Source organism: Phaseolus vulgaris, chromosome 3, assembly GCF_051622355.1.
Source record: "Phaseolus vulgaris cultivar YP4 chromosome 3, ASM5162235v1, whole genome shotgun sequence".
NCBI lineage: Eukaryota > Viridiplantae > Streptophyta > Magnoliopsida > Fabales > Fabaceae > Phaseolus > Phaseolus vulgaris.
The window spans coordinates 2489120-2504425 of NC_143500.1; the positions used below are offsets into that span (position 1 = coordinate 2489120).

At 33.0% G+C, this 15306-nt stretch overlaps 1 protein-coding gene across 12 annotated transcripts; it reads right to left on the minus strand.

Annotated features, from left to right (window-relative positions):
• Positions 1–469: 469 nt before the first annotated feature.
• LOC137806040 (putative disease resistance protein At1g61190) lies at positions 470–14691 on the minus strand. Of its 12 annotated transcripts, none has more exons than XM_090300515.1 (16): positions 14497–14691; positions 14323–14411; positions 14154–14225; positions 13965–14050; positions 7901–10567; positions 7657–7767; positions 6561–7159; positions 5669–6223; positions 4676–5576; positions 4073–4176; positions 3118–3430; positions 2680–3040; positions 2104–2446; positions 1921–2013; positions 1670–1801; positions 470–1423 (listed from the first exon to the last, which is right to left on the minus strand). In XM_090300515.1, the coding sequence occupies exons 7-16, from the start codon at positions 6858–6860 to the stop codon at positions 740–742; spliced, it is 3786 nt and encodes a 1261-aa protein (XP_090156641.1). In that variant the 5' UTR covers positions 6861–7159; positions 7657–7767; positions 7901–10567; positions 13965–14050; positions 14154–14225; positions 14323–14411; positions 14497–14691; the 3' UTR covers positions 470–739. The 12 variants fall into 12 exon arrangements, with proteins under 12 accessions (XP_090156641.1, XP_090156640.1, XP_090156643.1 ...); XM_090300514.1 differs by having other exon boundaries at positions 2104–2458; XM_090300517.1 differs by having other exon boundaries at positions 1945–2013; positions 7726–10567.
• Positions 14692–15306: the final 615 nt, after the last annotated feature.

Here is a 15306-nt window from a genome sequence, read left to right on the forward strand (position 1 = left end):
ACTTTGTCTATCACTGGTCAAGCTAAAATCCAGTGAACATCAAATACAATTATCACGGTCAAGATTTTGCTTCTAGATTGGAATTTTTGAAACTTTTTGCTTTTATGTTTTTGTATTTTATTTCATATTGTGGCATATTTGGACTGTTGAAAAAAAGGAATGCCAAATGTGTAAAAATTGTGATTAAAATATATTTAGCACTCTATCTAACTCCTTTTCTCATACGTTAATGCTGAAATTTTTTATTCCTTAACTGCATTACAGTGACACTAATAGGAGTAAATATTATTATGTTGTTGGAATCTTATCCACAGAGAGGAGTGAACTGATTGGGAAATTAGAACCAAAAGAAATCTATAATAAAGCATACGTAAAAATAATAAAAAAAGCTATTACAAAATGACAATGACACTCATAAAAGGAAGGAAACAGAAAAAAAATTGTTTCTGTAATTTTGAAGAAAAAACAATTTACATAAAAGAACAAATAGTTTATTTTATTTTTCATAACACTAGTTTTGTCTTTCTCTCATCAAGAGCAACCTTTTTACACAACAACAAATAAGATAACAAAAAACAACGATAAAAAAAAGTTAAAAAGTAAATGGAAACTATTTGATGACTGGAACTGGTTGATGGTTGGGTGCACATTAAGTTACATAAAATAATATAGTCATAAGTCTTCCTTTTGAGTGATGAAAAGTTTGGTCTTTAATAATACTGAACAACAAAAATCCTCATCAGGGATTTCTAGCAGCCATGCGATTGTACTCATATTGACTACATAGAAGGGACCATTTATAAGCCACCTCAAACAATTCTTGCTGGACTTTTCTTTGATCTTCCACCATTTCAGACTTGTGTTTCCTCAAATTTTCAAGCTCCATTTTGTACCCCATAGTTTCTGCAATGCATTTATTTTTTTCCTCCTCTAGAGATGATAAGGCAGCCTTCAAAACTACTTCCTTTAGTTGAGCTTCATCATAGAAATTCTCTGCCTTGGAAATTTTGGAAACAACCTCATTCTGACGAGCTTCAAGTTCTACCAACTTGTTAGTGGTAGCAAAGCCTTGCTTAAAAGAGCATACAATACTTGGGAACTCTTGCTGCATAGTGTCTATAATACCTTTGATTTCATCTGATAGAGTTACATCTTTGAAAGGAAGGTTGGACAAGAAATTAAGAGCAGACAAAAGACAAATGTTGTTAGTCTCAGAGCTAAGTATGTCCTTTAGAGACATCTTTAGATACTTTTCCAACTCAACGAGGGTCTTTTTAACTCGGTTATCTTCACCTTCTTTCCCCACATAAACTGTTTCAAATAAACTCTTGATATTATTGGTCCCAAAGTCTTGAATAGTTTTAGGATGGACTTCATTTGCCTTAGCAGTGCGTGTCTCAGTTTTGCTGCTCCTAATTTCAGTCTGAGAGGAATAAGAAGAAAATATAACATAGAAGATGTTAGCACCAAGCCACAATAGTTGCAAAACATTGAGTTCCTTAAAATCAATTTTGATAAAATCATAGAAGTGCAAGAAGTAGAAGTTAAACTGCTAGGGTGGTGGTAAGATTTTTGTTTTTTAATTCCACTCATGTGGCAAATGATAAATCAGAATGGCAACATCACTGACCAAATATGTCGGAAGTGTAAAATGCATAAATAAACTTACTTGTGTATGTGATTTACTTTGGGAAGTGAATATTTGGTCTAACTGTGAGCTAGTGGATTCAGAATGAATTGATGAACCTGCCATGTTGGTGTTCTTTGCTATAGTTTCCACTACAGCAACTCGCTCAATACTCTGCACAAGAACAAAAAATATGTAGCTTTGGTGTATGTGGTTTTGTTTTGAAAATGACAACATTTGTGTCAACAAAATGCCTATTGAAGAGGTTCCAATGCTGTTTTATTTTGTTTTACCTTAGGAACTTTGGGGCAACTTACAATTTCTCCAAGTGGCTTTTTTGGATTCATCAAACACGGTTCACTAATCCGTTGTTTGTCCACCAATACCTAAACAAAGTAATGAACAGGTGTAAAATCATTATACTCTCGGTACTTCAATTTTATCCAATACTCGGAAAAAATATGTATTAGACTCACATTTGAGGGTGTTTCATCTAGAGGAATATTCAAATAACATGTAGTTGACCTTTCAACTGGAACTGGATGTGAGTTTATAAATGATGTTGCTATTCTTGGTATTTCTGAAGTGGAAACTTCTGCAACAAATTCCTTCTCTGGTTCTTCATTTCTCGCAACCACAATGCGGTCATTAGAAACAACACCTATTTCACCTTCTTTATCAACCAAGTTAGAACCTTCTTCGAAGCTGCTATTAACATTCTGGGTCTTTAGACGTACAAAAGTTCTTTTGCACTTTTCATTAAGCCCATCACCTTGTTCAACAACCTGGGAATCTAGTTCCATGCCCACACTACTAGACCTGTGTAACAAACTTAAATTGTTCCTTTATGGTATCAATCTTGTAAGAATTGTAGATACCACCACAATGTATATATAAAGAGAAACGGAAAATCCACACAACCACAACATAGTGATATAACTTCCAATTCACAAAAAATTGATACATTTTATTTGGACATCAACAAAGTCATTTAAGACTCTTAATTTATTTCATTCTTTACATTACATAGTCAAGAAGTTAAATGATCATACCTCTTAGGATTCTCATCCATTTGTCTTTGTGCAATGTCCTCTCTCAGCTTAGGATCCCTTGCAACAACATGTTGACGCATTTCATCTACCCATGAACTCTCAAATCCAATCTCAATGGCTTCTTCGCATAGTTTATGAAACTCTTTGTCTCTTTGATGAATAACACTATCCACACTTTCCTTCTGAAGGAACAACAATATATCTGCCAAAATTTTCAACCTCCAAGCTTGGAAGCGCTCACTAAACTTCTCGCAAACAGTCCAAAGATGAGGATATGTTGTTATTGCCTCCACCAGAAGTGCAATTTGTACATCATCCAGATCAACAAAATGTTTATATGCTCCCAATCTTGTACGGATATCTGCAGAAGTTGTAAAAAGTTTGAGAAGGTGATATGAAAATATAGGATGGAAACGAGAAAAGAAAAAATAAAAAAACCTAGAGAAATGTCAATGTTGTTGCTGTTAGAAACAATATGTATTTCCTCTTGTTTATCCAATAGGTTCAACCCTTCTTCTACTTGGATTTCTTGACTTGGCATGATTCCTGCCATGCCTTCATTCATCTTATCATCTTGTTGAACAACCATAGAACGTTGTGCAGGTATGTCCACGCCAGCAGACTCAATGTGAGGTGCAACACCTCTTCCAATAATAATGTCTTCAACACCGGTTGACAAAGATTTTGTCTTATCACCTTCTGCTGCTGTAGGCCCCTCTTCAATACTCTCATTTCCTTCGTCCCTAATCTCCTGTATATCACAAACAAATTGTTGCACATATGTGCTAAGGCATTTTATGCAGAGAAGTTGCCATACAAATTAAAGTTGCGCTTATAAATTCTAAAGCAGTAGTTGGCATTGCAAAAGTGTCTAAAGTCATTCACTTCCTCTATTATTAAGAAGAGTCTGGTATGAATCCGCTGAAGTTGCAGTTCCCAATACCTCTGAACCAGGATCTTTCCCAATAATATACTAATTCAGAAGCTCAAAGTTAACATTTTTAACAAATATAATCAAGTTATAGAAAACATGATTTTTCTGTTTTAAGTAAGATGCAATGAAGTAATGCCAACTACTCTCAAACTTTAGGACATTATTTTAGGAAGTTTTAATTAGTCACACATTTTTTCAAGACTTTTTTGTAATTTTTATTCTAATACAAAGATCTTACAAAATTCACACTTTTATTAATATTTTATTTGATTGTTAGCATAATATATTTTTAAGATAGCAAAATAACTTTTTTACTTTTATGATTCAGGTTCTTATTTAAGATTTCAAATTTTTTTTATACCACGTAAGTTAAAATTGAATTATTTTTCCTAATAATGAGATAGAGATTATTAAACTTTTTTTAATTGTATTTAGATTCATAGATTGGTTGGTTCTGACCTGTGATGAAGTGAAATCACTGCTACCACTAATAGTAGATTCTTCATCTAAATTTCTCATGAACTCCCTTATGTCCGACCTAAAAATTCTAGTGTCTTCGAAATCTGTTAAAAAAACATATATATTAGGGAATTCATGTGATAATGAAACACAATACAAAAAAGGAAATACAACCTCAACTTTCCATGATGGATCAATATAATTACATTTAAAAATAAAAAATGATTTAAAAAGTTTCATGATAGGAATTTTTTTATCACCCATCAAAATAAAGTGGTGACTTCGTTTTAAGGATAGTTTTCTTTATAACAATGTTCTTCGTAACTGGTATTACTAGAGCTTAAAATTAAAAAACTTAAACAAAAAATAATTTAATGTGTTTAAAACTTCTGATGAATACTCGGTTGGAAATTTGAAGAGTCCTCACCGAGTGAAATAGTTAATTTGTAATATATTTTCTTTACGTGAAATTGAGAGACGATTTGTCTCAAACCATGCCAATAGCATATGCAAGACTTATTTCAAAATTGATCATATTCAAGATTTATTTATGAACTATTTACAGGTAACAATTTATATTTGAAGACTCTATATAGTATTTACCTTTATAAGGAAAAGTTTCCTTCAGCTCTCCAAAAGTAGTTGTTGGAGTCAAAGAGAGCTTTGGACATTCGTAGACAACACAATTCTTCAAATTCGACAATTCAGTCTCTTGGTCAAAGTTTGAAAGATGCATAAATATTAAAAGTTTCAATCTTGGAAGCTTAGTTTTTGTGTTTCCTATCTTGTCACATTTCCCTTGTCCACATCCAACAAGCTCTTCTAGTTCAGAGGCTCCATTTATGATCAAAAGATGAAGATTGGGAAGGTCATTAGATGTAGATTCAGAGATAAATCTTTTCAGCTTGTGGCAATGTCCCACATACAGTGCTTCTAGTTTTGGGAAGAATGGCTGAGGAGAAAGAAGACTAGACAATGTTTTATCCTCCACATCCTTTTCAATGATTTGTCTTAATTCTTTGCATTTTCTTATCTTCACAAAATTCAACTCTGGTAAGCATCTTAAAACAGATTTTGGAAAGACTACTTCCAATTTTGCACATCCAACTATTTCTAATCTTTCAAGATTTGAGAAGGTAAAAGAGTTTTTTGGAACTCCTTCTTCACATCCAACAATCTGCCTCAATTCCATGCATTCTTCTATGATTAGGCGTTTCAACTCTGATAAGCTTCTGCTTAAGACAGAAGGAGGAAAGATTACTTTCAATTTTGCACATCCCATTATTTTTAAAGTGGTAAGATGTTGGAGATTAACTGAATTCTTGGAAGCCACCCAAATATAAGTCATTTGAGGTAGATTTTCCAACACCAAATCCTCTAACCTTAAACTCACTTGATGCCCAATCATTTCATGTCCATTAAGACAAAAAATACCTTCTACTTCACAATTTCTTATGGATACATTTTTCAAAGTGAGGAAATGATTATGAATCCCTTTTGGATCCTGCAGGACATCAATAGAAATGTAAAAAATTCCAAACAAAAAAACAAAAAGGACCAAATAACTAATAATTATAAAAATAAACACAAGACTACCTTCCTGCTTACGCTAATAGGCTCTCTTGAATCCGTAAGAACCGTCAAAGAACTCATAGAATCATTAAAAGGATAGGAACATTTATCACACTCAAACTCCTTCAAAGATGGCCAAGTCACAGTGAGAGTGTTGGTAGCACAAATGCTAACAAAATTTGGTAAATTATAAAGAGAGAGTATTTCCAATGCTGACAAATGAATATGAATCTCCTCACAATCCTGATTAGCTATGGGATATTGCCCAAACATATAGTTCAATTGGCCACAATCACGCACAGAGAGAATTCTTAGGTGTGGAAAGATAGCATTCAAATTCTCTTTGCCATATTCATCCTCAATGTCTATAATGTGCTCAAGTCCATGACATTGCTTAATTCTCAAGATTTCCAACATCAATGATGAAGCAATGGACGGTTTAAAAAGGTACTTTACCTTATCAAAGCCTTTCAGTTCAATCTCTATTATATTTTGCATAATAAGAAAGGTCAAACCTTGTGGTTGTTTTGAAAGATATTCAACACTTTCAACTGGGGGAACAAAATCTGAGTTCGATATCTGCAATATATACACTAAATTACTTTTTAAACCAAACTAAATAATTATTGTTGCAATTCATTTCTAACATATTACTCGTATAAATTAAAATTTTAAGAAATACCACTAATTGTTTATTAAATTAATTGCATTTTGTTTAGCCCAACGAGAAAAAAGAATAATTTCACAAAAGTAATCTACTCCAACTAATCTATCCCAATACTTTAATATTAAAACTTATAGGTTGAATTCAGGTCACCAATAAGTTGTAGTTCTTATAAGACAATTATTAATTTTAGCTCAAACATGATCTTGCAAAATTTTTGCTAAATACAAAGCAAGTGATGAATAATCATACCTTGATTGAAATATAATCTTCGTGTCTAGCTTCCGAAGCATTTGTTGAAGAATTTATCGTGAAAAACCCAACATATGTCCCAATACCCAATAATAGTGTTCTCAAAGACGGACATCTTACAGTATAACTGTCTAGAATGATGCTACCCAGGTTACGATCAAGTTGGAGTACTTCTAAAGCAGGAAGCTCAATCTGAGTATTATTTTGTTGTTGCTGACAAAAATTCTCTTTGAAATTATTTGGACTTGAAAAATCTTTCAAATCAGTTGTCTCTTTATTTCTTATATCATTCAATTTCATCGTGCCTCCAACAAAAGGGACAGGGAATATACGTTGCAATAAGTCACATTCACTGATATATAAATTTTTCAAACTCTGGAAGATTGAAATATCACTCTGAAAGTCATGGTCATCCTCAACAACATTTTCCTTCTGATTTTGATTGATCCTTTCATGAGTTATTATATGCCTCAAACTATTGCACTTTATTATGACCAATTTTTCTAAAGAAGTCAAGGTCTTAGCTGTAGATGCTGTAAAAATTGAGCCTAACTTCGGACAATCATATATTCTAAGGCTTGTAAGGCTTGATAGAGTTCCTAAAAAGCAATTATATATAAGAAAAATATCACTCAAGATTTCATATATACTTTGTGTGCAAGTTACATTCTGAATTTAAAAACATTGGTTTCTTGAGACTAAAACCACAATCCTAAACATTAAATGATCGGTTAATAATGATGAAAAGAATCATACAAAACAATTTTCTTTAAAATATTCTAAATTATAAAAAAAAAATTAAAATGCAAATAGAAATGTCTTTAATTTTGTCTGAGACAAATTTCCCTGGCAGTGCATTAACAAGTAATTGGTTCAAATAAAAGTAGATTATTAATGTCGAGTTTGAACCTTACAAATAGAAAATAATGATCGTGATGACACAATGTACAACTAATATGCTTAAATTTTTCATATACAATAACATATTCACAATTTTCACGTAACTTGTAAATAACTTAACTTCAACTAAGCAACAACAGGTAGACTTACTAATACACACTTAAACATATTTAGAAATGCAAAAAGAAAAATTTACCAGGGCTATAGTTCACAACTGTTGTTGGTGGAGTTGAAGTTGAAGTGCTATACAAATGTGGATGCTTACCTTCCTCAATGATTTCATCAAGTTCTTCTTTTTTACCATGGTCTGCTGATGGAACAATATCTCCAATTATTTGATCTAGCATGTGGCATTTATTTATCTCGAGCAGTTTCAATTGAACTAAGCCTCTTACAATGCTGGCAGAGAATATAAGTTTTAATTCTCCACAACTATTTACCTCTAGTTTCTGAAGATTCTGGAATATTTGTATAGGATGCCCAGTGGTGAATTCACCTTGACTTTTCTCTGTTTTGTCATCTTCTGCTAATATATGCTTCAATCCATCACATCTTGATATTTTTAATGTTTTCAATTGTACCAAACGTTGAGCAACGACATACGTGAAGAGAGATGTCAATCGTGGACAATCAATTAAATATAACTTCTCTAAGTTCTCAAAAGGCCCATTGGCAGGTTGCAAACAATGCCATAAAGCTCTTAGATTTTCCATGTTATGGATTTTCAGCTTATGCAACTTGGAGAAGAGAGTTATCACCTCACTATAATGATTACTAGTGTCAATCAAACACTCTATCTCTTTAGAATTACGTATCTCAAACATATTCAACTCATCCAAACCTCCCCCTTCAATTTGAAATATATCAGGTATGATATTTTTTGCCCCTCCCTGAATATTGGCTACAAATAGATCCTTTGCTTTTTTTGCTAAACTCTTAATTACCTCATTTGAAATGTGAAAATAGTTAAGTAATAATGTTTTGTGATTAGAGCAAAATTCTTCATCATTATACTCATCAAAATAACGGGATCCTAATATAATTCCGTACCTTTGCAATGTTTGGGGGACACTGAAGGTGTTAAAGAATTCAATATTGTCTTCACTGTTAGCATCCCATTCTCCTTCAATATTAACAATGTACAACTCTTCCAGTAGTGGAGTTCTTTTGATCACTTCAAACTTCTTCCCTTTAATGTCACATTTGTTCAACTCTAACAATTTTAAGGATGTTACTTGTGAAATTACAACATCAGTTTGTAATTCAGGAAATGAAGGCAATAAACAGCCATGCAGCGAAAGACTTTGGAGTTTCTTCATATCGCCTACAAAAGTGAAGTTGCTCAACTCATAACCGTAAATGAGTAAATAACGGAGATTTTGTAATGCTTGGAAAGACACTTTTGACAATGGTGTTTTTCCATCCTCATCATTCACAAGAATCAAAACTTTGAGCATTCCCATTCTTTTGAAAATTCCATCAAATTCTAACAATTTTGTCTTTAAGAATAAAAACTCAAGATTGGAACAATCCAAATCATTTGGAAATTTCACACACCATAGATATTTTACGAAATTTTGTTCAATAGTCACATCTTTTTCCTCTTCGCACTTGATGATCTTATTCTCATTCTTTGCTATCAAGTGGGCCACATCGCGAACTATGTCATGCATTTTGACACATTCATCCTCTTCATCCAACAATAAACAAGAACTAACGAGCTTAATTTTGGCTGCAATCACTTCACTCCTAGCCACCTCATATGAGTGTGCTTCTCCAACTACACCTAACCCTATTGCGCATCTTATTAAAAGTTCAATTGGAATTTCAAAATCTTCAGGGAACACAGAACACAACAGGAAAAGTGATTTAGCTTCTTTAGTATCCAAATTATCATAGCTCAACTGCAAGCACTTGTAGGGATCAGTCAAACCTCTTTCAATATTTATTGGCTTAGAACTTCTCAACTTATTCAATGCAACACTCCATATCGTCTCGACTTTTCCCTTCAAACTACTAGCTACAGCTGCAATTGCAACAGGCAATCCTTTACATTCATTAGAAATTAATCTTGCCAGATTCTTTAAGGTATCAGGGGTGTCTTCAAATATAAGTGCTTTATTTTGGAAAAGAGTCCACGCTTCTTCATCCGTTAAAATTGGCAGGTAAATCTTCCTTTGACAATCCATCGAAGTACAAACTTCTTCTGATCTAGTGGTAATGAGAATCTTACAGCCTTTATGGTGTTCAGAGGATGGAATCCCAATGCCCCCAAAGTCAAGCTTCTCCCACACATCATCTAGAATCATAAGAATATTTTTTTCTTGGGTTAATCTCAAGCACAATCGTTGGGCTCTCTCCATTTCTTCGGTTTCTGGAAATATATATTGCAGTGAACTTGCAATTTTTTCTTGGATCCTTCGAACTTCCACTGTACTAGAAATAGGCACAAAAAGAACTTTGTCAAAAAGATGCTCTGCTTCTACTAACTTCCTAACCTCCATTGCTAAGGTGGTTTTACCACAACCCCCCATCCCATACAGTCCAATCATGGCAACATCATTATTTTTCACTGCTTCCAGTAGTTTCTCATATGCAAATTGTCTACTCTCAAAATTCATGCATTTTTCTGAAAGAATATTCAAGGTGCCTGAAGGAAGTGTAGCAATGCGGTCAAATGGCACATATTTTCTACCCTCTACAATGAACTTTTCAAGGTCCACAGTTTTATTTGCTAACTTTTTTCCTACACGGTGTCGCCAAATCCAATTTGGACAGTGCCCAAAGCAACATATTTTTTTTGTTTTTGCCTCTTTCAACAACTGACTCACATTGTCTACGTTAATGATAGCATCTTGCAGCCACTTGTCGACAACTTCACTAGTCTTTCTGGTTTGTCTCTCGGCATGTGCAACAAATGTTTGCACACTATCTCTCGTTACAATCAAATCACCCTCTTCTTGCTCAAGCTTTTTGATGAAATTGTTAAAACAACAAGGATAACGTAATTGATTTAATGCTCCACACACTAAATCTCTTGAAACAGAAGATGCAAAACCCAAGAGACACTCCATCAATTTGTTCCACCAAATTCAACTTTCTTTAACCTGAACAAGAGAAAATGAACACACTCTATAAGTTTTATAATTATATTTAGATACATTAGACAAAAACATATTTTAAGATCATTTATTACATATTCTAGTAAGTCACTTTTATAGTAAAATTACAAAAAAAAAGGTTTATAAGTCATGTGTAGTAAGCAAATTTAATGTTTTATATCCTAAATAATTAATTATTGGATACACATTAAAATAAACTCCAATAACTTTAATCAATAGTTTTAAAATATTAATTGTGATAGAGTTTTTAAATGTTTTTTTATCACTTTGGTTATTTTTCAAACATATTTTTTTGAATAGCTTTATTTAAATTTTTTTTTACCCTTCCTCAAAAAGAAAAATTATCATATTCAATGTACTTAAATGACACATAAATATGTAGATCAAAATATTTGTTAAGTAGGAAAAGCAACCGATGAGTACAATATGTATTTATCCAAAGGTTGAATCAACTAGGGCTTAGGTCGTGAGCCTATATCAAGCTGAGTCGATCCAAGTCCGTGTCGAGTCGAGTTGACTCAGGTCCAAGTCGAGCCTAGTTAGTTTGGGTCCATGTTGAGGCTAGTTAGTCCAGACCCATGTCGAGCCGAGTCAGTCTGAACCCATGTCGAGTCAAGTGGGCACGGGCTAGTGTCGAGTCGAAATGACCCATGTCCATGTCGTTCCAAGTCGACCTGGGCCCATGTTGAGCCTAGTCATCCCGAGCCCAAATCGACCCGAGTCGACTTGGGCCTAGGACGACCCTAGTTAGCACATGCCCAGGTCGAGTCGACCTGAGCCCATCTCGAGTCGAGCCCAGCTGGTCTAGGCCCATGTCGAGCCGAGTGGAACATGTTTAGAGGAGTGGGCTTGGGCCAATGTCGAGTTGAGTGGGTACAGGTCCATGTTGAGCTAAGTCAGTTTGGTAATAGGTCGAGTCGGCTCGGGTCTAGGTTGAGTTGAGTTTGCCTAGACCCAAGTAGAGCCAAGTTTGCTTGGGCGTGGCCCGGACCTATATCGAGTCGAGTCAACTCGGGCTCAGGTCGAGTGTAGTTGGCCCGGGTCCATGTTGAGCCAAGTTGACCAAGGCCAGGGAGTCGAGTTGACTCGGACCCAGATCGAGCCAAGTCAGTTCGGGCACAGGTCGAGTCAGCCTGAGCCCATATCGAGCCGAGTCAATCCAGGACCATGTTTAGCCGAGTGGGCGTGGGTCCATGTCGAGCCGCGTTGACCCTGGCCCATGTTAAGCTAAGTGGGTTCAGGCCCATGTCGAGCTAAGTCGACCTGGTACTAGGTCGAGTCAATTCGGGTCCAGGTCGAGCTGAGCTGTTTTGATACCAGATCGAGCATAGTTGGCCTGGATCTAGGTCTAGCCGAGTCGGTCCAGGTTCAGATCAAGTCGACCTTAACACAAGTCAAGCCAAGTCAGCTCGTGTCCAGATCTAGATGGATTTAATCTAATTTACAAAGTGAATTTAATTATTTTAAATGAATTTAGAAAAATCCAAATAAATTTGATCTAATTAAAATTGATGTAAAATCCAATCTATTTTGTTAGAATTGAATCTGGATAAAATTCAATCCATAACTACTCTACCCAAAAATCACTTTATAACCGTTCGTTATACAACACTTGTTACTTATATTCATTTATTATGATGAAATATATTAATTCATCATCAGCATTTCCCCCCATTTGATTAGTTAAGATAGTTTATCATATACCCTCTCTTAATATTTTTATGAGACTAAATTAATTTTTTTATAAGTTTTTGGTATCTCTATTGGAAACTTTGACTGAAGTGACATTTTCAACAATTAAACATATATCATCAAATTGGCTAAATTAGTATGTTAAACTAACAAAAAGTATAAATTTGGTTTGACAGAAAAGCTTTAAAAAATCGAAGTGAAACTTTTAAACTTTAGAACTAAACTAAAATCTCGCTAATGGATCAAAACTTTATTTTAGAAAAAAAAATGAATCATGTTTAATTAGAAGAGGCATGTTACATTTTAATTAAATAAATTGTCATAAATAATGATGGTTAAAAGAGAAGTGATATGGGAACTTAGTTCTTCATTAAATTATATTAATATATTACATTTATATTATAAATAGTTTCATATATTTTCTTTACTAATATGCCAAATTATGAGAAAAAATTTAAAATATTCATGTTCATATTTGAGAGAGATGGACCATGTCATAATTATGTTGAATTCCGAGCTATTATATAATAGGACGTTAATTTGGTAGACGTTTGAAAATCTCTCGACTTGAATAGCCTTAGCTACTCAATCAAGACAAAATCAAGAAAAATAAGGGATTTTATCAATATATATCGTAAGAGGCATTAACAAGAAGGATCATCTTTTAAACACATTAATTAAAGGTGCACTCACTCTTAACTATCATTGAATATCCTGGGCTTAACGTGACCTAACCCTTTTGTCTAGAACAATATTTAATTTCAAATAATTCATCCTTAAAAAATTGATTAGATCTAAATAAACTTTTACATTTTCACTCCTCTTACAAAGGACGTTAGCTCTCTTTAAAGTAAACTATAATGGTGCTCTTAGGTTTCTTCAAATTAAACTAACATATGTGATAATTGAATGTCAAATAAAGATCATGTTTATAGAATTTTGTCATAGACTATATATGTGCTATGATTTTATGTTTTTGGGATGACCTTTATATTGCTAAATTAAAATGATTCTCTCAATTCGACTTGTGCTTGAAATGGTATTTAATAGTTTTTCAGAAAATATAATTGTTCAATTTGATCTCTCTGATTGAAGATAAATAATGTGATTAGTATGTTAATCCTAATTGAACATTATTACCATAAAACTTGTAAGAGCCAATAAAGATCCAGTCAAATCGATTCAAAATTAGTAAAAAATTATAAAATATCGTAGTTAAATATCGATTCAATTTTTTTACATTTAGCTGAAACATTTTTAAGATAAATGATATATGTAATATTCTGCAGGGTATAATAATGATTACACTAGATAAATAAGCTATTCTTCCTATTTTGATCTCACAGTTTTACAGATCTCAGAGTATTTTTAATAGAAATTTTCTTAAGATCTCACCTATACAAATTATTTCATAATAATAATTATTTATAAATAAAATATTATTTTAATGGAGATCTCACAGATATAAATTATGTAAATGTAAAGAAAATTATTTATATTAAAAAGAGTTAGTTAAGAACAGTAGTTTCCATAATAATATTATAAATCATAAACATCACTACTTTAGTATAGAAAACAGAAAACAGATTATATTGTGTTTTCATCCATAAGAAGAAGCAGATCTAGTAGTCTGAACCTGTTCATCGTTCATATCTAACTAATTTGAAAGAGGAAAAATATGAAATATTACCTTCTTTAACTAATATGTAGAGAGAGATGAGAGAAAGAAGTGGTGATCCATGACTTCAACACAGGAGAAGCTGAAACGTTAAGTTACTGCAGAAACATAAACACAAACACATGATCTACAACTTCAATTGAAAAGGAATCGATTAGAAATTGAAAACAAAGCAGAAGTTAACTTCACACTGATTCATACCTCCACAGAGATGAAAGTACTCCATTGCTTGAATCGATGAGAGAGTAAAAGAGACGCTGAAAGATTACGTTACTGCACAAACACAAACACGTGATCCACAACTTCAATTGAAAAGGAATCGATTAGAAATTGAAAACAAAACAGAAGTTAACTTCACACTGATTCATACCTCCACAGAGACGAATGCACTCCATTGCAAAAGAGTTAAGAATGAACGCGCAGTTATTCCAGCACAAGAGACGGTGAAACGTTAAGTTACTGCATAAACACAAACACAAACACATGATCTACAGCTTCAATCGAAAAGGAATCGATTAGAAATTGAAATCACAGTGATTCGTACCTTCACAGAGATGAAAGGAATCCATGGCTTGAACGAAGGACAGAGTATAACAGAGAACCCTCACACTGAGTGCAATACCGCAAGAGATAAGAGTGAAAGCAGAGATGCGAAGAGTGGGGACAGTGACTATTGGTCTTCTTCCCAGTGATATTATTGCTCTTCCTCTTTTCTATCAATTATTATTATAATAATAATAATTGAGGATGCATTGACTTGCACTTTTATATCTTTTAAAAGTCTTTGTCTTCTTTTATATAATAATAATAATAATTCTTATTTTTTATTATTGCTGTGTGCAGTTTTTTTTTTAATCTGCCGTACATATTTTGACATAACAATAATTTATTTAATTTATTAAACAATACACAACGAACAGAAAAAAAGAAAACTTATTTGACCTCCGAGTTGTACCAGCCTAATTAAAGTTAAAATGATTATTGTAATTTTTTAAATAAATTTTACTTTTATTTAGTATGAATGTTTCAACCCGATTTAAGTTCATCCTAAAATTTAATGCAAAAGCGAAAAGTGGAAAATGTCCTTTTAAATTTTTTATATTTTCTTAAAACATATTATTTAAAACGTATTTTAAAAAAGTAAACTATTGCTTTCGAAGAAAATTGAATTTTTATTCAATTTCATAAAAGAATAAATAAAAATAGAAATGGATGGTTCCTTTTAGATTGACAGAGAGGAGTAAACTGACTGGGAAATTAGAACCAAATGAAATATATAGTAAAACACGCATAAAAATAAAAATAAGGTATTACAAAATGATGTAGCAAATTTTGTTGGGTTTATTATTGTAGA

Coding starts and splice junctions, on each gene's coding strand:
- LOC137806040 (XM_090300506.1), bottom strand. CDS start 10,534: ATGGAGTGTCTCTTGGGTTTTGCATCTTCTGTTTCAAGAGATTTAGTG. Junction 6,224..6,560: donor AAGATTATATTTCAATCAAG/GTATGATTATTC, acceptor TATATATTGCAG/ATATCGAACTCAGATTTTGT. Junction 3,431..4,072: donor GTGATTTCACTTCATCACAG/GTCAGAACCAAC, acceptor TGTGATATACAG/GAGATTAGGGACGAAGGAAA.